Source organism: Takifugu rubripes, chromosome 3 (genome assembly GCF_901000725.2).
Source record: "Takifugu rubripes chromosome 3, fTakRub1.2, whole genome shotgun sequence".
Taxonomy (NCBI): Eukaryota; Metazoa; Chordata; class Actinopteri; order Tetraodontiformes; family Tetraodontidae; genus Takifugu; species Takifugu rubripes.
The window spans coordinates 1,842,407-1,870,042 of NC_042287.1; the positions used below are offsets into that span (position 1 = coordinate 1,842,407).

Below are 27,636 nucleotides of genomic sequence, written 5' to 3' on the forward strand. Positions count from 1 at the left end.
ATTGCCATTGTTCATGTAATACACAGTATTACACAAGCTAGGAATTTGTCCTGGTGTGACGCTGCGACATTCAACATAAAAAAGACAACATTAGAATAAGATAAATAAAATAAGACATATGTACAGTATATATATAAATAGTAAGAAATAGTGCAGGTCAATGCAGGAGTAATGTGATGTTCGTGAGTCCGACTGGCTGCTGTACATGGTGCTTAAGTGATAAGTCACTTGGTGTTCAGCAGCCTGATGGCAGAGGGGAAGAAGCTGTTCGTGTAGCGGGAGGTTTTGGTCCGAATGGACAGTAGTCTCCTGCCTGAGGGGAGGGGGGAAAACAGTCCATGACCAGGGTGGGAAGGGTCGGCCGTGATCCGACCTGCACGCCTCCGGGTCCTGGAGATATACAGGTCCTGGATGGATGGAAGCCTGCAGCCGATCACCTTCTCGGCAGCGCGCACGACGCGCTGCAGCCTTAGTCTGTCCCTGGCGGTGGCACCAGCATACCACACGGTGATGGAGGAGGTGAGGATGGACTCGATGATGGCCGTATAAAACTGCGCCAACATCCTGGGAGGCAGTTTGAGCTTCCTCAGCTGCTGTAGGAAGAACATCCTTTGCTGGGCCTTCTTGATGAGGGAGCTGATGGTTGGCTCCCACTTAAGGTCCCGGGTGATGGTGGTGCCCAGGAAGTGGAAGGAGTCCACGATGGTGATGGGGGAGTCCATGAGGGCAAGGGGGGGCAAAGGGGCTGTGACTTTCCTGAAGTCCACAATCATCTCCACTGTTTTCTGAGCGTTCAGCTGCAGGTTGTTGTGTCTGCACCAGGACACCAGTCGAGCCACCTCCCTCCTGTAGGCAGTCTCGTCTCCATTGGAGATGAGCCCGATGAGGGTGGTGTCATCCGCAAACCTGATCAGCTTGACAGACTGGTGGCTTGAGGTGCAGCGGTTTGTGTACAGGGAGAAGAGCAGGGGGGAAAGTACACAGCCCAGGGGTGATCCAGTGCTGATGGTGACAGAGTCCGAGACAGTCTTCCCCAGCCGCACATACTGCCTCCGATCCGTCAGGAAGTGAGTGATCCACCTGCAGAGGGAGGCAGGCACACTAAGCTGGGACAGCTTGTCCTGTAATAACATATGAACAACAATAACATATTTAACACTATAGAGGTAGTCTCTGTTCCACGGTTAAACGTTCACCAAGCACAGAACAAGGGAGCGGTCAATCACCATAATTTTATTAAAATTAATTCATTTAAAATTAATTCCAATAATTAATTGGAGAAACTAATGTCAGAATTAAATGTCGACTATTAAATATTACATCTATTTTGTGTAAATCCCTGATCATGACATTGATTTATTTTGTCTTACTGAGACCTGGCTTCAGGAGGAGGAGTATGTTAGCTTAAATGAATCTACTCTTCCTACCCATCTTAATCATCATATTCCTAATGTTACTGGTTGAGGAGGGGGAGTGGCAGCAATCTATCACTCCAAGGTATAAATTAATCCTAGACCAAAACGTGGTTCCAGTTCATTTGAAAGCCTGACTCTTGGAATCACCCATCTGAACCGGAAGACAGAAAAGCCACTTTTGTTTGTAGTTGTATATTGGCCCCCGGCTGGGCCACATTCAGAGTTCCTATCTGAGTTCTCTGACTTCTTATTATCGCTTCTGAGAATGATTTCGACGACATTTCGTGACCTCGACGTGATCTGCTCCAGAGGAGAGTAGGACAGGCATCATGGGTCTGGATCGACCGGTTCTCGGCATCATTCTGAAAGGGCCCGATTATAAGGTGAGCACTGCCTATTAAATCGAAAGTGCTGAATGATGTCAAGTGAACCGAGTTGATCGTTAAATTTGAAAACGAGTAAAGAGAGGCGTTTGGCCGTTTTGACCGAGAAGTAACAAAGTGATCAAAACCCTCTAACACCGGGCCAAAGAAATACCCACCACATCCCAAGGCAGGAAGAAGGAACAGGACCACATTAAGACAGCTGGGCCTTCACCAAGACCTCAAAAAAACGAGACCCCAGTAAAGAGGAGGAGGAAATGTGAAAAGGAATTTGAGTGTGAAATGTAAATTGAGTGCAAAGGGAAGGGTTGAAATGGAAATTTAGGAAGGGTGTGGTGGCGACTGGGAGAGCAGATGAGTCCATTTGGCACCTCGTGCATTTACAGGAAACAAAGGCGCCCTGAGGTTCAAAGGAGACCTGCGTCAAACGACTGAGGGGGAAGGACATTCTCAGACATTCAACTTCTTGCGCCAGCCGGAACACATGCTGTGAAGGCACCAAACACATGCGGTGTATGCAGCGTACACATGCTGTGAAGACGTCCTGTGTCCTGTGCACGCAGCGCACACATGCTGTGAAGACGTCCTGTGTCCGCGCCTCGGAAGCGGGCCTTCAGCTATATAAGATCAGAACTGTGTATGCTTTGTTAGAGTTGAAACAGAGCAACCCAGTAAAACCCTGCGTGAATCAACAAAAGACACAAACACAGGTACCTTGCAAGGGAGAGCGAGCAGCAGTTCACTCTGGAACACCCTCCGTCGCTCTGCTGCTGCTCTGCAAACCTCCTTTCTTTATTCACATCAGCTCATTATCCTTGTGGAATTTTCACCTCCTCCCAAGATGCTTTTAGGGTTTCAGATAACAATCTCACAGTAAATCTGGTGCTCTGGACAAGTGTACTAAATCGAGAGAGGTGAAAAACACAGTTTCTTCTTCATGTACTTAGGTGCTAAACATACAAATGCAATATAATATAATACAATACAATATAATAATTATTCTCACAGCTTAATAGAGATCTCTCTGCATGCTTCCGTGCATGTATCCTGACCGACTGACAGGAATAAACCATGTCCTACGCAGTAATTTAGATTCATTGTTTACTTCTCCAAACGGCTAAAATTCCGCGACAGAGAAACAAACGCCACAGCATTAAGATCCCCTATCTGTTTGCGGTCTCTGAGAATTTTAGTAGGATCCCCCAAAAACATGACATACCTGTGCAGTTTAAACTAAGCAACACTCTCAGACAGGAGCTGATACAAGGACAAGACACCAATACCTAAACAATCTAATGTCGTTTATGCTGTACAGTGCCAGGAGGAATGCAAGGAACTGTACATTGGTGAAACCAAACAACCTCTCCACAGAAGAATAGCACAACACAGACGTGCCACCTCTTCAGGTCAGGAATCTCCTTACACCTAAAGGAGAGCGGGCACTCCTTTGAGGACAGCCAAATACGGGTAGTGGCCAGAGAAGATGGTTTGAGAGGGGTGTCAAGGACGCCATCCATGTCAAATTGGAAATCCCATCCTTAAACAAAGGTGGTGGGCTAAAGAACTTCCTATCACCCACATACAAAGCAGTCCTCCACTCCTTCCAACAACAAACCAAACATTCACACCATTTCAGGAGACCTTCTGACACACCACCATGTGATGAGTCAGTTTCAGTTGTCCCCAGCAGACAAAAGAGAGACACACCAACTGAAACTAGGTGAACGACCCTACCAACAGCCATGACAACGACTCTCAGGTGGCCAACCAGATCATTAGCATACTAATGGTCCACAAGGCCTATATTTTTAAGCTCTGTCCCCACTGAGTTCAGAAATGAAGAAGCCTTCTGGATAGAAGGTGAAACGTCTATAAAAGAGAAGTAAAAACAGTCCAGTTGACCTAGAAAACTACCTTGGATTCCATTAAGCCGTTTCACCTCTCTTCCAGGAGGCTTCATCAGTGTAGCTGAGTTACAGATACTACTGCTTTTCATGAACCATTAATACATTTGGAGCTTCAGTCGCCTGGTTGTTGGTTGCTCCACCCCTCATTATGCAGGTCGTTGAAACTTCCCCTGATACGATGGGGTTTGTTAGCAGCCTGAAATGCTTCTTCTCCTCCTTGGGATCTTTTTCAAAACTGTATGTAAGCAGGTGAGAGATGATGCCTAAAACCCCCAACTCTGTTTAATGATGGCCCTTCCTGTTTGACATAGATGGCTTCTTTCACTCCTCTCTCGAACCATTTATCTTCACTACCAAAACCTGTACATCACTGTCCTTAAACAAGTGTCCTTTGATGCAGGTGGACTGCCTAGTCCTGTCCTGAGGACTTGCCTGTTCTATGTTGTACCTGTTGCCTTTGAAGTCTGTTGAAATGTTTTTCCTCTTTTTAGTATGATGAAATTAATGTGTGTAAGAGAGACTGTAGAAAATACCAGAGCCATTTAACTTGATCAAGTCATTCGACCACTAATTTCTGTGCTTTTAGGGAGTAAACTGCAAAGATTTTTTAATATTTTATTTTAGAAATGAAACGTGGTTATTCCTGCAGTCCTCTCTGTTCTTAGAGCACAGCTACTGAAATGACATCTCTCGTTGTTGATGTCGGTGTGTAGAGTACGCTTGTGACTTATGTCACAGTTAGAAAATACTTAATTTTGCGAGATATATAGGAATGGTTGCTTGTGAAAGATTGAAACTGATCAGCGAACATCTGATTGACCACATGGTTCTGTGGTGGTGGAAGAGTTTTAGGTTGACGCAAAGAGGGACTAAATAACACGAAGAGTCCAAATATACACTGCGCAATGTTGGAGAAGTTCCCATAACAGAGAACCTGGTGTTGTCAAATCTTTTGTCACTTTAGGTGGGACATTATTTAAAGTTATAAAGGGTACATTTTATTTCTTATGATTCTGAAGGCAGTTCATTTACCAATGAGAGATCGCTACGGGAGAGAAATTAAGACACAAAGTCGTTACGTGTGAAGTGAGCCAGAGTAGGAGAAAAAAAAGAGACTATATCTGTGTTTTATCATCTGTTCTGATGCTCCTTAGTTTGTCTGAGAGCAGAGCAGACTGTTCACTGACTAACGCTGTCTCATACAGTAAAAACACACAGGAGTGCGCAAATGCGCATGGATGAGATGGACAGCAGTGAATCATCTGCGATGTCACTTATAAAAAGCTCAGGAACACATTTGAATGAATCTTTAGGAAAGTTCAAAGACCACACATCTTACGCCAGACAAAAAATCTAACACAGATAAAACCGTTGTTATACATTTATCCAATTTTCCATCAGAGCAACAAAAATCGGAAAAGGAATCGTTATTTTTATCTTAGAGACAAATATTGAAAAAAAACAATTCATTTTCTCATTGTTTCAATTTTGGTTTTATTTTGAAAATTGACTGAACGAATGATACACGGATTGCGGAAAGCCCAGCGAAACAAAAACTGCACAATATCTAAACAAAGTATTGTGAATTTTCTGAAACATGGATGGACTGCATGGATTTCATATATATATATAGACACATCTTCATTTAAGATGTCAAAAAGTGTTTGCGGCTCCCAGTGTTGTGTTTTCCGTGGAAACCGGGTAGAAATGGCTCTTTGAGTGTTAAAGGTTGCTGCCCTCTGTCCTAGCTCAATGGATGCATCTGGTAAACTTCCCCTCCTTCCTCCTCCTGTTAGAAAACCATCGTAACCTTTTGTGCTGTAGGTGTCTGGACAGTGTTTCGTACATCTAAAAATCAAATGTCTCTTCTCGGAGGGGTCAGGGGGACACGCATTCCCCAAAAAGTAGTAGAAAGCTACATGTTGGTCTGAATAGGGTGAGTTATTTATGCTTCTGAATTTTTTAAATGAATTTAATTTCCATCTGTTTGTTCTCAGAGGCCCCATCCCCTGCTGAGATCATGCATACTATTGACCTTTCGATTAGATTAGATTAGATTCAACTTTATTGTCATTACACATGTCACAAGTACAAGGCAACGAAATGCAATTAGCATCTAACCAGAAGTGCTTAAGTAGCAAATAAAACTGTGATGAGGTATATACAATATATACACAAATAATATATGTTTGTGATATCAATACATATGTTTTTATTTACAGAGTTCACAGATATGTAAAGGGTATATAAAAGTCATTGCAACCAAGATAAATATATATACAGGCTGTAACTATGGTGCTGAATTTCCTACAGGATCAATTCAGATTCAGATCCTTTATTGTCCCACACGGGGAAATTTACAGTGCAACAACAGCAAGAGCACGCAGAGAAAAATAAGATAAAATCGAATAGGATAGAATTTGGAATATACAAAGAGGATGTACAGTATATTTACAATAATCCAGGTAAATGTATACTCAGCCCCTGTATACCTGTACATAGTACAGAGGGTGAATACAATATAAATATCAGAATATATAATATTCAGATTGTGCTAGCGGGCGTTATGTTTATTGTGCAGTCTGACAGCAGCCGGCAGGAAAGATCTGCGATACCTCTCCTTCACACAGCGAGGGTGGAGCAGCCGCTCACTGAATGAGCTGCCCAGTGCTGCCAGGGTGTCCTGTAGGGGGTGGGACGTGTTGTTCAACATGGATGACAGCTTAGCCATCAGCCCGTTTCCCACCACCTCCACCGAGTCCAGGGGACATCCCAGGACAGAGCTGGCCCTCCTTACCAGTCCATCTCCTCCTGTCCCTGTCCGTGATGCTACTGGACCAGCAGACAATCCCACAGAAGATGGCTGATCCCACCACAGAGTCATAGAAAGTCCTCAGGAGTGGTCCCTGCACTCCAAAAGACCTCAGCCTCCTGAGCAGGAACAGTCTGCTATTGCCCTTCTTGACAAGGGCGTCTGTGTTGTGTGTCTAGTCCAGGTTATTGTTTAGTGAACACCCAGGTACTTGTAGGACTCCACCACGTCAACATCCGTTCCCAGGATGTTCACTGGTGCAGGCGGGGGGTTGTTACGCCTGCGGAAATCTACCACCAGCTCCTTGGTTTTGCCAGCATTTATCTGGAGGTTGCTCCGCAGGCTCCAGTCCACAATGTCCTGAATAAGTTCCCTGTACTACATATCGTCCCCATCAGCGATGAGGCCGACAGCAGCAGAGTCATCAGAAAACTTCTAGAGGTGGCATGAAGATGTACTGTGTGAAAAGTCCGTGGTGTAGAGGGTTAACAGGAAAGGAGCCAGAACTGTTCCCTGCGGGACACCAGTGCTGCAGAGAAGCCGATCTGACTTGGAGCCCTTCACCCTCACAAACTGTGGTCTTTGTGTGAGGTAGTCCAGAATCCATGTTGTGAGGTGGTGATCCACCCCAGCTACTTGCAGCTTATCCCCCAGCAGCCTGGGCTGGATGGTGTTGAATGTACTGGAGAAATCAAAAAACATGATCCTCACAGTGCTTCTAGCCTTCTCCAGGTGAGTGAGGGAGGTGTGGAGGAGGTAGATGACGGCGCTGTCCACCCCGATGCTCGGCTGGTAGGCGAACTGCAACGGGTCCATGAAGGAGCTCACCAGTGGGCGCAGGTGATCGAGGATGAGCCTCTCCAGCGTCTTCATCAGATGAGATGTCAGAGCTACCGGCCTGTAGCTGTTGACCTCCTTGGGGTGCGGTGTCTTCGGCACTGCAACAATGCAGGACGTCTTCCACAGCTGTGGCACTCTCCCCAGCTTCAGACTCAGGTTGAACATGTGACTGAAGATCCCACACAGCTGGTTTGCGCAGGATTTCGGGAGCCTGGAGCTGATGCCACCCGGACCTCACCTGGTGTGGCGTGAGGGACAGGCTGGAGCAGGGAGGTGTTGGTGGGGGGGATGGGCATGGGCCAGAGTGTAAAGTGTCGGGAATGTGTGAGCTGAAGTTCATGAGAGAGGGGGAGGGGGGACAGGAGGAAGTCTATTGGGAGCACAGACAGTGGTGGGGGTAGCAGCAGAGGAGACTGGGCTGGGGGAGGGGTGGGTACCTGATCGAATCCATTGAAAAACAAGTTCAGGTCGTTTGCCCACTCACGGTTTCCCACAGGTTGGGACTTCTGTTCCTTGAAGCCCGAAATGGTCTTCAGTCCCTTCCATACCCCACAGATGTTGTTCTGTTGCAGCTGGTTTTCCATCTTCCTCCTGTAGTTGTCCTTCTCCTGTCTGATCTTCCTCCTCAGTTCCCTCTGAAGAGTCTTCAGCTCTTCCTTGTCTCCTGACACAAAAGCCCTCTTCTTCTCCTTCAGGAGAGCCTTTATGTCTGGGGTGATCCAGGGTTTGCTGTTGGAGAAGCTGCGTACAGTCCTGGTGGGTACGGTGTTCAGGATAAGCCATAGCATTGTTGAGGAAACTTCCTTTACCTACATGTTCCTCGTGCCCTTCATTTACTCAGGGAGAAATAGACAAAGAATCAATTCTGAATCAATGACCTATGTGATTTTTATTTATGACAGAAAACTGAAATCACTTAAAGAGACTTCTGAGCACTGTGTCTCAGTTCATGAGGAAGGGCCCCGATCATCCTTGTCACGTGTATTTGTACCACAGCATGGGGGTCAACTCCTTCTGCCAACAGAACTCTATTTTGATGCATTCCTTTCCCTTATCTGGTCTTGATCCTCTCAAACAAACCCCAAGAACTCACAATCTCATATACCTTCCAACACTTTCAGTTTCTTCCCTTTAAAGCATTGTGATAAAAACAGTACAAACAATGATTCTGATCACAATAATCAATTCTCCCAAAACTTACACATGAATATATTTAAAATGGCTGAGTTGAGTTCTGACAGGAACTAGCCAGAGCCCACATGACTCCTGTGCTGTTTGCTGATTGGAGGTGTCAGCAGGAGGCTGCAGGAGGTAAATGGAGCCCACAGCTTTCATGATTGATGCCTAAAACAGTGGAAGAGCAGCTGCACCTGCAGACATCAGGGAGCCACTTCACCTGTTCAACACAGAAGGTTCTCACTGCCTCCAGCCAACACCTGCTGAGCACCGCATGCTCACAGACTGCTGACATCTAGATTTTCTCAATTGCTTTTCTAGTATGACTCATTTTACTTATATTTCATTTTGAATTGATACAAAGACTCTGTCTTACAGATTTGTTGCATAGTAACAAAGTTTATCAGCACAAAAGGGTGAACTGGTAATACAGAACATCTGGCAGGAATCTAAAATTAAAGCTGTTCTTTGGGCTCTTCTCAATGAAGAAGCTGCAGCAATATCTGAACTCTCTTGTTGGCAAAACTAGATGTTTTCACCCGTGTGGGTGCTCATGTGCTGCACTAAATCACAATTCTGGGTGAAAGTTTCCCCACATGTTTCACAGACATGTGGTCTCTCATCTTTGTGAATTCTAATGTGATACTTTAATGCAGAACTTTGTTTGAAGGCTTTTCCACATGTTTTACATACATATGGTCTCTCATCTTTGTGAATTCTCATGTGGACATTTAATGCAGAATTTTGTTTGAAGGCTTTTCCACATATTTTACACAAATATGGTCTTTCACCTGTGTGAACTTTCATGTGGACATTTAATGAAGTACTATTTATAAAGGCTTTCCCACATGTTTTACACACAAATGGTCTCTCACCTGTGTGAACTTTCATGTGGACATTTAATGAAGTACTATTTATAAAGGCTTTCCCACATGTTTTACACACATATGGTCTCTCACCTGTGTGAATTTTCATGTGGACATTTAATCCATAATTTTGTTTGAAGGCTTTTCCACGTTTTACACACATATGGTCTCTCACCTGTGTGAATTCTCATGTGGACATTTAATCCAGAATTTTGTTTGAAGGTTTTCCCACATGTTTTACACACATATGGTCTCTCACCTGTGTGATCTCTTAAGTGAAACTGTAATTCATCATTTCGTTTAAAGGTCTCCCCACATGTTTTACACACAAATGGTCTCTCACCTGTGTGAACTCTAAAGTGGACCTTTAAGTCATAATTTTGTTTAAAGGTCTTCCCACATGTTTTACACACAAATGGTCTCTCACCTGTGTGAACTCTCAGGTGCATATTTAATTTATCATTTCGTATAAAGGTCTTCCCACATGTTTGACAGACATATGGTCTCTCACCTGTGTGAACTCTCAGGTGCATATTTAATTTATCATTTTGTGTAAAGGCCTTCCCACATGTTTTACAGACAAATGGTCTCTCACCTGTGTGAATTCTCTTGTGGATATAAAATGAAGAATATTGTTTAAAGGTTTTCCCACATGTTTTACACGCATAAGGTCTCTCGTCTGTGTGAACTCTAAGGTGTTGCTTCAGTGATTTTGACAGTTTGAAATCTTTCCCACATGTTTGACAGATAAACAGTTTGGTTGCTTATTCCTTAATTTTGTCGGCTGATGAGAAACAACCCTCTCTGGAATCTTTCCCACATACTGAGTCAAGGTGTTGGTATTTAATAGTGGAATGTCCTTTCAGGTCTGTCTTGACCTTTCCCTGTTGTTCACCTGTGTTACATGCAGATGTTTTAGCACCTGTGTCTGTATCACAGTCCACTGCTGACTCTGCTGGGCTGTTTACATTCCCAGTCTGACATTTAGGATGGTTCTTCTTCATGGTTTGTTTTGGCCCTTCAGCTGTGGTCCACCTGGAGTCTTCGCTGGTCCTGTTTTCCTCATCTTTGCTCTCAGATATATGAGGACTGTAGGAGAGCAGCTGCAGGTCACAGGATGGATCTGGTAACACAGGGCTTTGAACTGTTGTATTCACCTCAGTATTTTCCTGACTCTGATCAGGATTTAAACCCAGTTCACCGTTGTTCTCTTGCTCATGTATAGGAGTCACCATTGAGGTCTCCATCTCCTGCTTCACAGTTAGCTGCTCTCCGTCCTGATAACAGCAGGTTTCCTCCTGTTCCTCTTTGATTTGTGGAGGCTTCGACTCATCCTGGTCTAGACTGTAGCTCCTATCCTGATGCTGGTCATCATCCTCTTCCTCCTTCCACAAAGGTTGCTGCTGTGAAAGCTCTAGAAATACAGGAGAAATCATCAAGAATGGAAAGAAGCATGTGAGCATAAGCGATAGGTTTAGGGGCAACTGAACAAATGGCAGTTTTTAACCATCCAACAAGCCACAACAACGGGCAGCTCACAATATCAATGTTCAAACCTGCAGCCTGTGAATTTCTGCATCTCTTCTCCAAACATCTGAAGCATCAGTCACCTCTGAATGAGTAAATCTGAGGCTGCCATCTTTTTTGCAAACGTACATTACAAGAGAAAAACAACAGATGAACAAAAGTTAAAAGTTAAAAGATGTTTACTTGGACAAAACAGAACTAGAACAGCAGTGTAAAACCTGAACAGAACAGAAACCTTGAACAGAACCAGGCCCATACAGGGGGACGCTCTTGCTTGTCCACAGCCATAAAATGAGTGTGCATGCCACCAAAACTACACTTGGAAGCTGACACGGTCATCTGCAAGAGCAGCAGCAGCGGCTGCTTTGTGATTGGTGACATGAGCAGCAATAACCTCTGCTGCTCTAAAACAACTAATTTGGCCAGATTGTCAAAAGTATCTACCTGTAGTTTAAAAACAGTACACAGCTCTGAAAGTGTGTATTCAAATCCCAGGTGTCTCCCATCACTTTTCTTCTATGTCCAGAATTGTTGCCTGTGAGCCTCAGGAACCAACTCGTAGGTCTTTAACAGAGCTGATTTTACAGCCTTGCTACAATCAGAAACAGGCAAGAATGAACAGACCTGGATAAATCTTTGAATACACACAAACGTCTTAATCAAAGACAAAGTAGGAAAAGGTTTCTCTGTTTCGGTATATGAAAACATGGCTGCTATAATTTTCGGACTATTGAGCGCACGTGAATACAGTGGGACCTCTTACTTACGAAATTAATTGGTTCCGGAAGTTGTTTCGTAACCTGAAAATTACAAGTAGAGACATGTTTTCCATGTAAATGCCCTAATCCGTTCCAAACCCCCAAAAATTTGGACATAATATTTTTTATAAATCATAAAAATGCATCAAAACATGTAACAAATACGTGTTACAATTAGATTACTGCACAATAAATGTAGGAATTCAGCGCAAGGATTCTCCAGGAACAAAATGAACTTTATTCCAGGTTAATCTTACATTAGCCGTCATTACTAGCAACAAACGTTAACACTTGTGGTAACACCGCCATCTAATGAACAAACATACATACACCCACAATAAATAAAAGTTAAACGAAGGCGACGCTGGGATTCACACAAACTTGTACAGATTGGGTTTGATTGGGATTGGAAGATGCTAGGCAATAGCCAATGGCAGAGCAGCTACAAGCATGTTTGTGTTCGCTAAACTCCGTGAGCTGCAAGTAGCAGCGGTAGCGTATTTTTTCCTTTCGTATCCTGAAATTTCCTTCGTAACAAGAGGAAATATTTTCCCGTTGAGAGATGTAGAGTTGTTCGTAAGTAGAGGTCCCACTGTATAAGCCGCACCTGAGGGCGTGTGCATGATGGATGAAATGACAGTTCAAAATCAAAACTAGTGTCTTCTTTGGTGCATAATCTTTCCCCACGTGTCTGTATCACTTTTGTGTTTACTGCTTGAGAGTGCCCCCGGTGGCCATTAGCCCATAAAACTCTATGAATTAACTGCACTGTTGTGTAGGCTGCAGGATTCAAATCAAGGGAAAAAAGTAGCGGCTTATAGTATAAAGAATTCCAGTAGTTAATCGTTATTTCATGTGTATATTTTAATTTTGGTAGAAGGCTACATAAAATGCTGGTTAGTTAACACAATAGACATATTTAACATAGAGTATGTAAGATGTATTTGTAATGAAAGCCATCATGGCGCGCCTCACTCCACTACAGGATGGGTCACACATGAATCTGCAGGCAGGCTCGGTCCAGTTGGTGTGATGCGTGTTCACAACGTCACTATGCCAGAACGTCTCTTTCACCATGTTAGCCTATTGAAAATCTATTTTTGGGCCCAATGGAAGTAAGTGACCTTTGCCATCTGGGCAGTACCACTGTTCAGCCAGCAGGGTTTATGCGTTGAACTGAGGGGTAGTTCCTGTATCCAGCTGTCTTAAAATGCGCTCTGTCCAAAACCATCCCCTATACCTGAGGTAGTGCGCTCAGTGTATCCCACAATGCATTGCGAAAAGTCGTGTACAACCTATGCACCCTAACACAGTAATATTTCCCATCAGCCTTTGTGGTATCACGTGACCACTTGTTAATGGCTGGTAAACCGAGGCACGGAGAGCTGTCATACAAATGTAAAAATTGTCCGCTATGTGTAATATGTTACTTTCTGGAAGCGCAGTGCTTCTTTCACTTGAGAAACATATTGGTGCATCCTGTGTAGTATGTTTTAGCCTTAAAGACATTAGCATTCAGGCGATAATAAGCATCTTTGGCTCGTTGCTCTTTCATACCATTTTAATTATACTGTACTAGAGGTTTCACACTTTCAGTGAAGTAAGATATTGTTGGTGCGATATAAACATACTGCAGACTCATCAATTGGACTGATATCTTTAGCGAGTGACGGTGATGTCCATAGTTTGATCCGCAGCTGGGTGGAGAAGGACTAGCTGTTTTCTGAGGGTTCAATGCTTTCAGCATTCCTCAGGTGGACATTGTGCAAAATGGTTCAACATGCAATCACCTTTGTGGCAAAGGCAGGCTTCACCTCCAAGGCTTTGTAAAATATTGCCCAGCATCTGGTCATTGTCCTTTCTATACTAGATTGAGCTTTTGCACGATGTATGTTGGCCGCTATCATATGTCTCCTGTACTCTCTAAATAGTGTTATCAAAGCTACAGACTTGGACATACAGGGATACCACCGTTCCCTATGATGCAATAACCCTCAGTTTTCTGTTAAAGTAACACTAAGCAGCTCCACCAGGGAGCTTGATCCTAAGGTGGCATCCATCTATACTGCCAACCACTTTAGCAGAAGCTGGTGATCAAGTCAACACCTGCCCTTAGAAAAAGTAATTGGACATATTTTCAGGGCAAGTACTTTATCTGAGAGCCAACAAATTATGTCATTGGTTGTGGAGTGTGGAATTGAGAAGGCTCTTGACTCCACACAGTAGCAGGCTGCACCTGCCAGCCTAAAGATGATTAAACCCTCCACCTTCAGACTCCAGCCATGGTGAAATCAGTGGAAAGTCTTCAATTCTTTTCAGAAGGGATGAAATGTAGGCATCGTAAAATATTTCAACATAAAGGTGGAAATAAAAACCATAATCAACCATCATTGCTGTTTTTTCTGTCACAATTTGATTAAATCTTGATCATAGAGCCAAAATAGTCCTAAGGAAATGTCTATTCCACACCAGAGGATAGGATCTCAAAAGAAACTTTAAAAAGATGATGAACAGATGAATAGACATTTTCCAATCAAAATCCAGTTTAAATTTTGTAAGACTTGATGTCACGATGTGAAAATGTCACTGAACTTTAATTTAATATCATTTTTTATTCGTTTTTTTTTATTGATGTCAAAAATTTATAGGGGGAAATGATACATGAAGAAAAAAACAAACTAAGGGTGATTGTGTTATGTTTTTTTATGGGTTAGAATAATTAAATAGACTTGGCCGCTCTCACCCGCGAACGGGTTCATATTTATTATGCAACGTTATGACGTCATTTAGCTTGCGCCATCGTAGTGTACGAAAACGAATATAAAATTCAGTTAACTCCATAGTGTCCTCAATCCAACTCCCGGTGAAGTGAGAAGTGAGTAGAGAATAGGGAACGAGTGTGTGGTTTCGAACACAGCGATGATCCATAAACTCTGTCAGCTACAGACACAGAAGTGTAATGAGGTCGTTATTCTTTCAGATCAATGAACCGCGCTCACCAAGGAACAACAACAGCAGCAGCAGCTATGGCCTGTTACCCAGCAACATGTGTGCTGCCAACTCTTGTAGCTTTGCTATTGCTCCCCCAAACATGTGGAGTTATTGTGTCAATACTCTGAGCAGAGGAGACACATTTGTTAGCTTCTTCATTGCTAACATCGCCACCTACTGGCCTGCCATGCTCACTACCTTTTCAGTCCTCAGAGGTTTACATTTAAATTGGTATAAATCAACATTGAGCACCACATTTACGTTGCAGAAGCACTGCTTCAGTGTCACAATGAACATTCTTCCATATTTTGTCTTGTTAAAGTCTTACATACCTGTCCTGTGTAACTTTATATGGGGTCTCCAAACACTTTCCACCAGTCTGCGCTGATAATCGAGCTCTTCTTCACATCCGTCGAGCTTTTGTTGAAACACTTGGAATATTTCTTCAGCAGCAACAGTCAGTCGCTCCATGACGAACGTCCTCAAACACTCAACAGAAGACATTCTTGCTGCTTCCACACCACAATACGGTCAAACATACAAAAACCTTCTGCTCCAAGCCGCTGTTACCGATTCCTGCCGAATGTTACACATTAAAGTTCCGCAAAAACAACAGCGGGAGCATTGGTTCCGGTGTGGTGTGTGTTACCCTGGGGCAGTGCTTCTCCATTATTTTCTGTAACAATCTCACACACAATCGTCGCCGCGACTATAAATAGTATTTGTCAATAAAATTGTTGTAAGTACACCTCTGCATAACACTGGACCCTCAACAAGGAAGAAAGAAAGAAAGATTTTTTTTATTTTTACAAAAAATACTTTATTTCCAATTTGCACTGGGGCATAAACACCATGTTGGACACGCAGTACTGACAATAAATAAATAGAATCAACAAAACAGTTCCTCTACAAGGAGGTTTTCGCTGGGCCAACAGAGTTGGGCCGATATACAACTACAAACAAAAGTGGCTTTTGGGGATGGAGCCCGCCCCTGCTGGAGGGTCACCTCCAGTGGAGTATCCTACATGGGGCCGTTGCCCTGAACGCTCTCCTCTCCAGAATGAACACTGCTGTGTCGGACCAGTGCCCGTTTTGTTCTGGGCAAGAGACTGTGTTCCACGCGTACAGTGAGTGTGAGAGGCTCACTGTACTTTTTAATGTCATGAAGGGTGTTTTTAATGGTTTTAATGAAACCTTTTCTATTAAAACTTTTATTTTTGGTGCAAGATACAAGAAAGCCGCTCATAACAAGTGGCAACTCCTGAATTTTATCTGTGTTGAGGCAAAAATGGGAATTTGCGTCTCCAGGAAAAACTAAATTTCAAAAACTGAAGATAGTGAGGCCACCTCTGTGTGGCGCTGCAATGTCCGGTGTAGGCTGACGTTGGAGTTTGGGTTTTATAAAATGATAAACGACCTCGGAAAATTCCACGATATATGGTGTCACAAAAACGTGTTATGCACTGTTACAGAGGATTTTTTGCACTTTGCACACCCCCTGGTGGGATAAATTGTATTGTATTGTTTTCTTAATATTTATTTATTTATCATTTTTTTATTGTGGTTGTTGGTATCATTATTACAACTATTATTATTGTTATTATTATTACTAATACTATTATTATTATTATGATTATCATTACTATTATTGTTGTTCTGTTTTTTTCTAAAAAGGGTGTTTTGTGGCCCTGTGTAAATTTGTGATTAAAGTATTTTTGTAAAAAATCCAAAAAAAAATCTCTTCTCTTCTCCTCTCTCTCTACCCAGCCGGCCATCAGCAGGACCAGGCTCATGTAGGGGGACCCTCCCCCTACATGAGCCTGGTCCTGCTCAAGGTTTCTTCCTGTTAAAAGGGAGTTTTTCCTTGCCACTGTTACTTGTCTGGGGTTAGGCCCTGGGATTCTGGAAAGCGCCTAGAAACAGTTTTGATTGTAAAAGACGCTATATAAATAAAGATTGATTGATTGACTTATAGTTTCAGGCATTTAATGTAAATACCCATTTATAAAATATTTTCATAGTACAATCCTGTAAACAACAGTAAACTACTGTAACAATATAAACCACACATATTGTATTTATTAACTCATTATATCTGCACATGCTGATTCTTTTGCACTTCAGATGCAAAACTGCATTTTGTTGCTCTGTACCTGTACGTGTGCAATAACAATAAAGTTGAATCTAATCTAATCTACAGCTGGTCCAGAATGCGACTGTTCGACAATAGGTGAAGGCAGGTCCATCCCTGGATGAGTCACAAGTTCATTGCATTTGGGTGATTTGGTACCTTGCTCTAGGATAGCAGTATAAGGGGAAAAGACTGCAGCTACTAAGCCCCATTTCTCTGGACCCAGGTCCCAGTCTGGATCCAGGAGCAGAAACTGTTTCATTGTTTAAAACCTGACTTAAAACCTTCCTTTTTGATAAGGTTCATGATTAAGGTGAACATAGAACTGCTCTATTCTGCTGCTATAGGCTCAGACTGCTAGGTACTTATTTAATGTCCCCCCACGCCTCTCCCTATTTCTCTGTTCCTCATACACTTCCCAAATATATATTCTGTGCAACTGTGCAATTTGTAAAGCCCCCCCAAGGAAAAATCTTTGGGCTCTAAATACAATAAACTTGAACTTGAACAGGATGTTCCTCCTGCAGCGACACTGCTGACTTCTATCTCCAACTTGAAGGGTCAGGTGAAATCCAGTAGATCTCTACTGGAAGAGGTGTGCTGCAGAAGTGAGCATCACAGGGCTGGAAAGCATGCTGATGTTCAGTTAACCACAGCATTTTCATACTGGTTAGGCTAGTGAGAGGAGTAACAACATCAGAGAGGTTTCTTCAGAAACTACGATGGTACCATCAATCCAAAACAGAGGCGCTCACATCTGGTTTGGAGGACAGGATCTGCTCAGGTAGCCTGGATTTTGGTCTTATTAGGATGCACCCTGACCTACTTGCTCACCAAGACTGTGATCCGGCCCAAGTCACACTTGACCAAATTCAAGGTCAACCTTGCCTCCTTTAAACAGCAATTTATTTCTCTGTGTGTAGATGCTAGTACCAGGATTCAGAGCACATCATGACTCTATACTGGAGAAAACTATAACGAGTGAAAAAAGCAGAAATTTCAGTGGTAGGATAGGTTCACACATAAGGATTTTCTAAACCTTTAGAGATTTTCTATCTGTTAGTAAAGATCAAGATGAAAGAAAAAAAAATCTATTATTGAACAGTTTTGATTGTCCCGTGAGTGATGTGTTGAGTACGGCAGTATGATTAGGATTCTGTCCCACCGGCGAACCACTAGCTATTGGTAGCACACATCAAGGTAAACAAATACTAATGTCCCCACTTCATTCATGCCAACAAGGACTTTGTGTTCAAAAGGTTCTCACATCCTGGGAATGGGCTGTGATGGAGCAGGAGGAATGACCTGATTGGGTTTTTTTGGTACACACAAGAGTGGCAGAAACAGGTGAAACCGGTCTTCAGAACTGGCGCAAAGACATGCAAAATGTGCTGATATGTCTTCTAATCCCAGGTGGCCACGTACCTCATCACAGCAAGACGAATAAGCCGTTATCAGAAGTCCTGTGGCACTACAACCTGCTTAATGGCATTCTCCAGTTTTCTCAGTTTCAGCTTCACTTTTGTTGTCTCATTATTGAAACACCTAATTGACTCAGGCAGGTTTAACTCATCAACTAACTTCCACGACTGTGCACGTATTACAACACAAGCGGGAATGCTTAAGCAATACTTCAGGATAAGCCGTAGCATTGTTGAGGAAACTTCCTTTACCTACACGTTCCTCGTGCCCTTCATTTACTCAGGGAGAAATAGACAAAGAATCAATTCGGAATCAATGACCTATGTGATTTTTATTTATGACAGAAAACTGAAATCACTTAAAGAGACTTCTGAGCACTGTGTCTCAGTTCATGAGGAAGGGCCCCGATCATCCTTGTGTCACGTGTATTTGTACCACAGCATGGGGGTCAACTCCTGCTAACAGAACTCTATTTTGATGAATTCCTTTCCCTTATCTGGTCTTGATCCTCTCAAACAAGCCCCAAGAACTCACAATCTCACATACCTTCCAACACTTTCAGTTTCTTCCCTTTAAAGCATTGTGAAAAAACAGTACACACAATGATTCTGAGCACAATGATCAATTCTCCCAAAACTCACACATGACTATATTTAAAATGGCTGAGTTGAGTTCTGACAGGAACTAGCCAGAGCCCACATGACTCCTGTGCTGTTTGCTGATTGGAGGTGTCAGCAGGAGGCTGCAGGAGGTAAATGGAGCCCACAGCTTTCATGATTGATGCCTAAAACAGTGGAAGAGCAGCTGCACCTGCAGACATCAGGGAGCCACGTCACCTGTTCATAACAGAAGGTTCTCACTGCCTCCAGCCAACACCTGCTGAGCACCGCATGCTCAGACTGCTGACATCTAGATTTTCTCAATTGCTTTTCTGACTCATTTTACTTATTAATTTTGAATTGATACAAAGACTCTGTGTTGCAGGTTTGTTCCATAGTAACAAAGTTTATTATCAGGACAAAATGGTGAACAGGTAATACAGAACATCTGGCAGGAATCTAAAATTAAAGCTTTTATTGAGACTCTTCTCAGTGAAGAAGCTGCAGCAATATCTGAACTCTCTTGTTGGCAAATCTAGATGTTTTCACCCGTGTGGGTGCTCATGTGCTGCACTAAATCACAATTCTGGGTGAAAGTTTCCCCACATGTTTCACAGACATATGGTTACTCAACTGTGTGAATTCTAATGTGATACTTTAATGCAGAACTTTGTTTGAAGGCTTTTCCACATGTTTTACACACATATGGTCTCTCACCTGTGTGAATTTTCATATGGTCATTTAATGAAGTACTATGTCTAAAGGCTTTCCCACATGTTTTACACACATGTGGTCTCTCACCTGTGTGAATTCTCATGTGGACATTTAATCCATAATTTTGTTTGAAGGTTTTTCCACATGTTTTACACACATATGGTCTCTCACCTGTGTGAATTCTCATGTGGACATTTAAAACAGAATTTTGTTTGAAGGTTTTCCCACATGTTTTACACACAAATGGTCTCTCATCTTTGTGAATTCTCATGTGGACATTTAATGCAGAATTTTGTTTGAAGGCTTTTCCACATATTTTACACAAATATGGTCTTTCACCTGTGTGAACTCTAAGATGGGTATTTAATTTGTCCTTTTCTATAAAGGTCTTCCCACATGTTTTACAGACATATGGCCTTTCACCTGTGTGAATTCTCTTGTGGAGATATAATGAAGAATGTTGTTTAAAGGCTTTCCCACATGTTTTACACACAAATGGTCTCTCACCTGTGTGAACTTTCATGTGGCCATTTAATAAAGTACTATGTCTAAAGGCTTTCCCACATGTTTTACACACATATGGTCTCTCACCTGTGTGAATTTTCATGTGGACATTTAATCCATAATTTTGTTTGAAGGTTTTTCCACATGTTTTACACACATATGGTCTCTCACCTGTGTGAATTCTCATGTGGGCATTTAATACAGAATTTTTTTTGAAGGTTTTCCCACATGTTTTACACACATATGGTCTCTCACCTGTGTGATCTCTTAAGTGAAACTGTAATTCATCATTTCGTTTAAAGGTCTCCCCACATGTTTTACACACAAATGGTCTCTCACCTGTGTGAACTCTAAAGTGGACCTTTAAGTCATAATTTTGTTTGAAGGTCTTCCCACATGTTTTACACACAAATGGTCTCTCACCTGTGTGAACTCTCAGGTGCATATTTAATTTATCGTTTCGTATAAAGGTCTTCCCACATGTTTGACAGACATATGGTCTCTCACCTGTGTGAACTCTCAGGTGCATATTTAATTTATCATTTCGTATAAAGGTCTTCCCACATGTTTGACAGACATATGGTCTCTCACCTGTGTGAATTCTCTTGTGGAGATAAAATGAAGAATATTGTTTAAAGGTTTTCCCACATGTTTTACACGCATAAGGTCTCTCGTCTGTGTGAACTCCAAGGTGTCGCTTCAGTGATTTTGACAGTTTGAAATCTTTCCCACATGTTTGACAGATAAACAGTTTGGTTGCTGTTTCCTTAATTTTGTCGGTTGATGAGAAACAACCCTCTCTGGAATCTTTCCCACATACTGAGTCAAGGTGTTGGTATTTAATAGTGGAATGTCCTTTCAGGTCTGTCTTGACCTTTCCCTGTTGTTCACCTGTGTTACATGCAGATGTTTTAGCACCTGTGTCTGTATCACAGTCCACTGCTGACTCTGCTGGGCTGTTTACATTCCCAGTCTGACATTTAGGATGGTTCTGCTTCATGGTTTGTTTTGGCTCTTCAGCTCTGGTCCACCTGGAATCTTCGGTGGTCCTGTTTTCCTCATCTTTGCTCTGAGATATATGAGGACTGTAGGAGAGCAGCTGCAGGTCACAGGCTGGATCTGGTAACACAGGGCTTTGAACTGTTGTGTTCACCTCAGGCTTTTCCTGGCTCTGATCAGGATTCAGGCCCAGTTCACTGTCGTCATCTTGCTCATGTATGGGAGTCACCATTAAGGTGTCCATCTCCTGCTTCACAGTCAGCGACTCTCCGTCCTGATAACAGCAGGTTTCCTCCTGTTCCTCATTGATTTGTGGAGGCTTCGAGTCGTCCTGGTCTAGACTGTAGCTCCTATCCTGATGCTGGCCATCATCCTCTTCCTCCTTCCACAAAGGTTGCTGCTGTGAAAGCTCTAGAAATACAGGAGAAATCATCAAGAATGGAAAGAAGCATGTGAGCATAAGCGATAGGTTTAGGGGCAACTGAACAAAGGGCAGTTTTTAACCATCCAACGAGCCACAACAACGGGCAGCTCACAATATCAATGTTCAAACCTGCAGCCTGTGAATTTCTGCATCTCTTCTCCAAACATCTGAAGCATCAGTCACCTCTGAATGAGTAAATCTGAGGCTGCCATCTTTTTCGCAAACGTACATTACAAGAGAAAAACAACAGATGAACAAAAGATGTTTACTTGGACAAAACAGAACTAGAACAGCAGGGTAAAACCTGAACAGAACAGAAACCTTGAACAGAACCAGGCTCATACGGGGACACTCTCTTGCTGATGGCTGGCTGGGCAGAGAGGGAGGAGAGGGGGGAGGACAGGTAGAGGAGAGAACAGGTAGAGATCATGCAAATACGTTAATGACACTGAGCTGGGGCTGCACAGTGTGTATTAATATTAATATGTGCCACAATCACGTCACAGACCAGTCCTTGGAGGGCCACAAGTCAAGAAAAACTAGCTCCGCTTGCTTCAGCCTTGTCCACAGCCATAAAATGAGTGTGCATGCCACCAAAACTACACTTGGAAGCTGACACGGTCATCTGCAAGAGCAGCAGCAGCGGCTGCTTTGTGATTGGTGACATCAGCAGCAATAACCTCTGCTGCTCTAAAACAACTAATTTGGCCAGATTGTCAAAAGTATCTACCTGTAGTTTAAAAACAGTACACAGCTCTGAAAGTGTGTATTCAAATCCCAGGTGTCTCCCATCACTTTTCTTCTATGTCCAGAATTGTTGCCTGTGAGCCTCAGGAACCAACTCGTAGGTCTTTAACAGAGCTGATTTTACAGCCTTGCTACAATCAGAAACAGGCAAGAATGAACAGACCTGGATAAATCTTTGAATACACACAAGCGTCTTAATCAAAGACAAAGTAGGAAAAGGTTTCTCTGTTTCGGTATATGAAAACATGGCTGCTATAATTTTCGGACTATTGAGCGCACGTGAATACAGTGGGACCTCTTACTTACGAAATTAATTGGTTCCGGAAGTTGTTTCGTAACCTAAAAATTACAAGTAGAGACATGTTTTCCATGTAAATGCCCTAATCCGTTCCAAACTCCCAAAAATTCGGACATAATATTTTTTATAAATCATAAAAATGCATCAAAACATGTAACAAATACATGTTACAATTAGATTACTGCACAATAAATGTAGGAATTCAGTGCAAGGATTCTCCAGGAACAAAATGAACTTTATTCCAGGCTAATCTTACATTAGCCGTCATTACGAGCAACGAACGTTAACACTTGTGGTAACACTGCCATCTAATGAACAAACATACATACACCCACAATAAATAAAAGTTAAACGAAGGCGACGCTGGGATACACACAAACTTGTACAGATTGGGTTTGATTGGGATTGGAAGATGCTAGGCAATAGCCAATGGCAGAGCAGCTACAAGCATGTTTGTGTTCGCTAAACTCCGCGAGCTGCAAGTAGCAGCGGTAGCGTATTTTTTCCTTTCGTATCATGAAATTTCTTTCGTAACAAGAGGAAATATTTTCCCGTTGAGAGATGTAGAGTTGTTCGTAAGTAGAGGTCCCACTGTATAAGCCGCACCTGAGGGCGTGTGCATGATGGATGAAATGACAGTTTAAAATCAAAACTAGTGTCTTCTTTGGTGCATAATCTTTCCCCACGTGTCTGTATCACGTTTGTGTTTACTGCTAGAGAGTGCCCCCGGTGGCCATTAGCCCATAAACCTCTATGAATTAACTGCACTGTTGTGTAGGCTGCAGGGTTCAAATGAAGGGAAAAAAGTAGCGGCTTATAGTATAAAGAATTCCAGTAGTTATTTCATGTGTATACCGTATTGGCCCGAATATAAGACGGTGTTTTTTGCGTTGAAATAAGACTGAAAAAGTGGGGGTCGTCTTACATTCGCGGTCTAGACATTATACCCATTCACAACGCTAGATGGCGCCATATATATTTAAAGTGAATGCTGAACTTAACGTCCCAGGCCAAAGCGAACCCCTGTCACGAAGAAGAAAAATAAAAATAGCGGTAGCACGAAGAAGAAAAGTAAAAAATAGCGGTAAGAAAGAAAAGAGAAGAAAATAAGAGAAGAGATAACAGAAAATAGAGAAATGTAGCGACAATCTGGAGAAAAGTGGGTCGAAGATATAATCATTTGTTTCAGATGTACTGTAATTATCTTCTGTATAAAAATTACATTTGGTGTTCAAAAAGTCTTTTTTCAAACTTGAGTCTTGAAAAAGAGGGGGTCGTCTTATAATCAGGGTTGTCTTATATTCGGGCCAATACGGTATTTTAATTTTGGTAGAAGGCTACATAAAATGCTGGTTAGTTAACACAATAGACATATTTAACATACAGTATGTAAGATGTATTTGTAATGAAAGCCATCATGGCGCGCCTCACTCCACTACAGGATGGGTCACACATGAATCTGCAGGCAGGCTCGGTCCAGTTGGTGTGATGCGTGTTCACAACGTCACTATGCCAGAACGTCTCTTTCACCATGTTAGCCTATTGAAAATCTATTTTTGGGCCCAATGGAAGTAAGTGACCTTTGCCATCTTGGCAGTACCACTGTTCGGCCAGCAGGGTTTATGCGTTGAACTGAGGGGTAGTTCCTGTATCCAGCTGTCTTAAAATGCGCTCTGTCCAAAACCATCCCCTATACCTGAGGTAGTGCGCTCAGTGTATCCCACAATGCATTGCGAAAAGTCGTGTACAACCTATGCACCCTAACACAGTAATATATCCCATCAGCCTTTGTGGTATCACGTGACCACTTGTTAATGGCTGGTAAACCGGGGCACGGAGAGCTGTCATACAAATGTAAGAATTGTCCGCTATGTGTAATATGTTACTTTCTGGAAGCGCAGTGCTTCTTTCACTTGAGAAACATATTGGTGCATCCTGTGTAGTATGTTTTAGCCTTAAAGACATTAGCATTCAGGCGATAATAAGCATCTTTGGCTCGTTGCTCTTTCATACCATTTTAATTATACTGTACTAGAGGTTTCATACTTTCAGTGGAGAAGTAAGATATTGTTGGTGCGATATAAACATACTGCAGACTCATCAATTGGACTGATATCTTTAGGGAGTGACGGTGATGTCCATAGTTTGATCCGCAGCTGGGTGGAGAAGGACTAGCTGTTTTCTGAGGGTTCAATGCTTTCAACATTCCTCAGGTGGACATTGTGCAAAATGGTGCAACATGCAATCACCTTTGTGGCAAAGGCAGGCTTCACCTCCAAGGCTTTGTAAAATATTACCAAGCATCTGGTCATTGTCCTTTCTATGCTAGATTGAGCTTTTGCACGATGTATGTTGGCCGCTATCATATGTCTCCTGTACTCTCTAAATAGTGTTATCAACACTACAGACTTGGACATACAGGGATACCACCGTTCCCTATGATGCAATAACCCTCAGTTTTCTGTTAAAGTAACACTAAGCAGCTCCACCAGGGAGCTTGATCCTAAGGTGGCATCCATCTATACTGCCAACCACTTTAGCAGAAGCTGGTGATCCAGTCAACACCTGCCCTTAGAAAAAGTAATTGGACATATTTTCAGGGCAAGTACTTTATCTGAGAGCCAACAAATTATGTCATTGGTTGTGGAGTGTGGAATTGAGAAGGCTCTTGACTCCACACAGTAGCAGGCTGCACCTGCCAGCCTAAAGATGATTAAACCCTCCACCTTCAGACTCCAGCCATGGTGAAATCAGTGGAAAGTCTTCAATTCTTTTCAGAAGGGATGAAATGTAGGCATCGTAAAATATTTCAACATAAAGGTGGAAATAAAAACCATAATCAACCACCATTGCTGTTTTTTCTGTCACAATTTGATTACATCTTGATCATAGAGCCAAAATAGTCCTAAGGAAATGTCTATTCCACACCAAAGGAGAGGAACTCAAAAGAAACTTTAAAAAGATGATGAACAGATGAAAAGGCATTTTCCAATCAAAATCCAGTTTAAATTTTGTAAGACTTGATGTCACGATGTGAAAATGTCACTGAACTTTAATTTAATATCATTTTTTATTCGTTGTTTTTTTTATTGATGTCAAAAATTTATAGGGGGAAATGATACATGAAGAAAAAAACAAACTAAAGGTGATTGTGTTATGTTTTTTTATGGGTTAGAATAATTAAATAGACTTGGCCGCTCTCGCCCGCGAACGGGTTCATATTTATTATGCAACGTTATGACGTCATTTAGCTTGCGCCATCGTAGTGTACGAAAACGAATATAAAATTCAGTTAACTCCATAGTGTACTCAATCCAACTCCCCTATGAAGTGAGTAGAGAATAGGGAACGAGTGTGTGGTTTCGAACACAGCGATGATCCATAAACTCTGTCAGCTACAGACACAGAAGTGTAATGAGGTCGTTACTCTTTCAGATCAATGAACCGCGCTCACCAAGGAACAACAGCAGCAGCAGCTATGGCCTGTTACCCAGCAACATGTGTGCTGCTAACTCTTGTAGCTTTGCTATTGCTCCCCCAAACATGTGGAGTTATCGGGTCAATACTCTGAGCAGTGGAGACACATTTGTTAGCTTCTTCATTGCTAACATCGCCACCTACTGGCCTGCCATGCTCACTACCTTTTCAGTCCTCAGAGGTTTACATTTAAATTGGTATAAATCGACATTTAGCGGCACATTTCCGTTGCAGAAGCACTGCTTCAGTGTCACAATGAACATCCTTCCATATTTTGTCTTGTTAAAGTCTTACATACCTGTCCTGTGTAACTTTATTTGGGGTCTCCAAACACTTTCCACCAGTCTGCGCTGATAATCGAGCTCTTCTTCACATCCGTCGAGCTTTTGTTGAAACACTCGGAATATTTCTTCAGCAGCAACAGTCAGTCGCTCCATGACGAACGTCCTCAAACACTCAACAGAAGACATTCTTGTTGCTTCCACACCACAATACGGTCAAACATACAAAAACCTTCTGCTCAAAGCCGCTGTTACCGATTCCTGCCGAATGTTACACATTAAAGTTCCGCAAAAACAACCGCGGGAGCATTGGTTCCGGTGTGGTGTGTTACCCTGGGGCAGTGCTTCTCCATTATTTTCTGTAACAATCTCACACACAATCGTCGCCGCGACTATAAATAGTATTTGTCAATAAAATTGTTGTAAGTACACCTCTGCATAACACTGGATCCTCAACAAGGAAGAAAGAAAGAAAGATTTTTTTTATTTTTACAAAAATACTTTATTTCCAATTTGCACTGGGGCATAAACACCATGTTCGACACGCAGTACTGACAATAAATAAATAGAATCAACAAAACAGTTCCTCCACAAGGAGTTTTTCGCTGGGCCAACAGAGTTGGGCCGATATACAACTCCAAACAGAAGTGGCTTTTCTGCCTTCCAGCTCAGATGGGTGATGCCAAGAGTCAGGCTTTCAAATGAACTGGAGCCATATTTTGGTCTAGGATTAATTAATAACTTGGAGTGATAGATTGCTGCCACTCCCCCTCCTCGACCAGTAACACAAGGAATATGATCATTAAGATGGATAAGAGGAGTAGATTCATTTAAGCTAACATACTCCTCCTCCTGAAGCCAGGTCTCAGTAAGACAAAATAAATAAACAGTCCACACGTAATTATGATATTAGTTTCTCCAACTTGTGCTTTAGTATTAATTTTAATAAAATTATGGTGATTGACCGCTCCCCTGCTCTGTGCTTGGTGAACTTTTAACCATGGAACAGAGACTACCTCTATAGTGTTAAATATGTTATTGTTGGTGGATGAGGGTTCTATGGAAGCAGCAGAGAGGTGTGTAAGACATTTTTCCATATCAGACAGATTAAAAGAACACCTACTGTGTCATGGCCAGCAGCTCTATCTCCAGTCAATGTCACTTCCCCACAGCAGCTGCATTTCTGTCGTCCTTGACCAGAGAAGTTTGAGTTGACATATCATATATTTTGATTATACCCTTTTCGCAACCTCCTCCGCCCTCAAGTGCTTTAATTGTAACGAGGAGGGTCATCTCGCCAGGGCTTTTCCGAGCTGCGTGGCCCCGGACGCGCCGGCACTGGAGTCGCAGGTGGAGGAGAAGCGG

General features: G+C 42.5%; 2 protein-coding genes across 2 annotated transcripts; both read right to left on the reverse strand.

Annotated features, from left to right (window-relative positions):
- Positions 1-10,022: 10,022 nt before the first annotated feature.
- LOC115249261 (uncharacterized) lies at positions 10,023-15,274 on the reverse strand. Its single transcript, XM_029834454.1, has 2 exons — positions 15,008-15,274; positions 10,023-10,813 (listed from the first exon to the last, which is right to left on the reverse strand). Exons 1-2 carry the CDS (start codon positions 15,177-15,179, stop codon positions 10,164-10,166), a joined length of 822 nt encoding a protein of 273 aa, XP_029690314.1. The 5' UTR covers positions 15,180-15,274; the 3' UTR covers positions 10,023-10,163.
- Positions 15,275-19,207: 3,933 nt separating this feature from the next.
- Positions 19,208-26,545, reverse strand: LOC101066919 (zinc finger protein 345-like). The gene is made up of 2 exons (XM_029834381.1): positions 26,289-26,545; positions 19,208-21,455 (listed from the first exon to the last, which is right to left on the reverse strand). Exons 1-2 carry the CDS (start codon positions 26,458-26,460, stop codon positions 19,453-19,455), a joined length of 2,175 nt encoding a protein of 724 aa, XP_029690241.1. The 5' UTR covers positions 26,461-26,545; the 3' UTR covers positions 19,208-19,452.
- Between the last annotated feature and the right edge of the window lie 1,091 nt (positions 26,546-27,636).

What these genes read in the sequence shown, in the direction of transcription:
- LOC115249261 (XM_029834454.1), bottom strand. Translation starts at nt 15,179, where the DNA reads ATGTCTTCTGTTGAGTGTTTGAGGACGTTCGTCATGGAGCGACTGACT. An exon ending in TATAAAGTTACACAGGACAG is followed by an intron (nt 10,814 to 15,007) that starts GTATGTAAGACT and finishes CTGTATTTCTAG; the next exon opens with AGCTTTCACAGCAGCAACCT.
- LOC101066919 (XM_029834381.1), bottom strand. Translation starts at nt 26,460, where the DNA reads ATGTCTTCTGTTGAGTGTTTGAGGACGTTCGTCATGGAGCGACTGACT. An exon ending in AATAAAGTTACACAGGACAG is followed by an intron (nt 21,456 to 26,288) that starts GTATGTAAGACT and finishes CTGTATTTCTAG; the next exon opens with AGCTTTCACAGCAGCAACCT.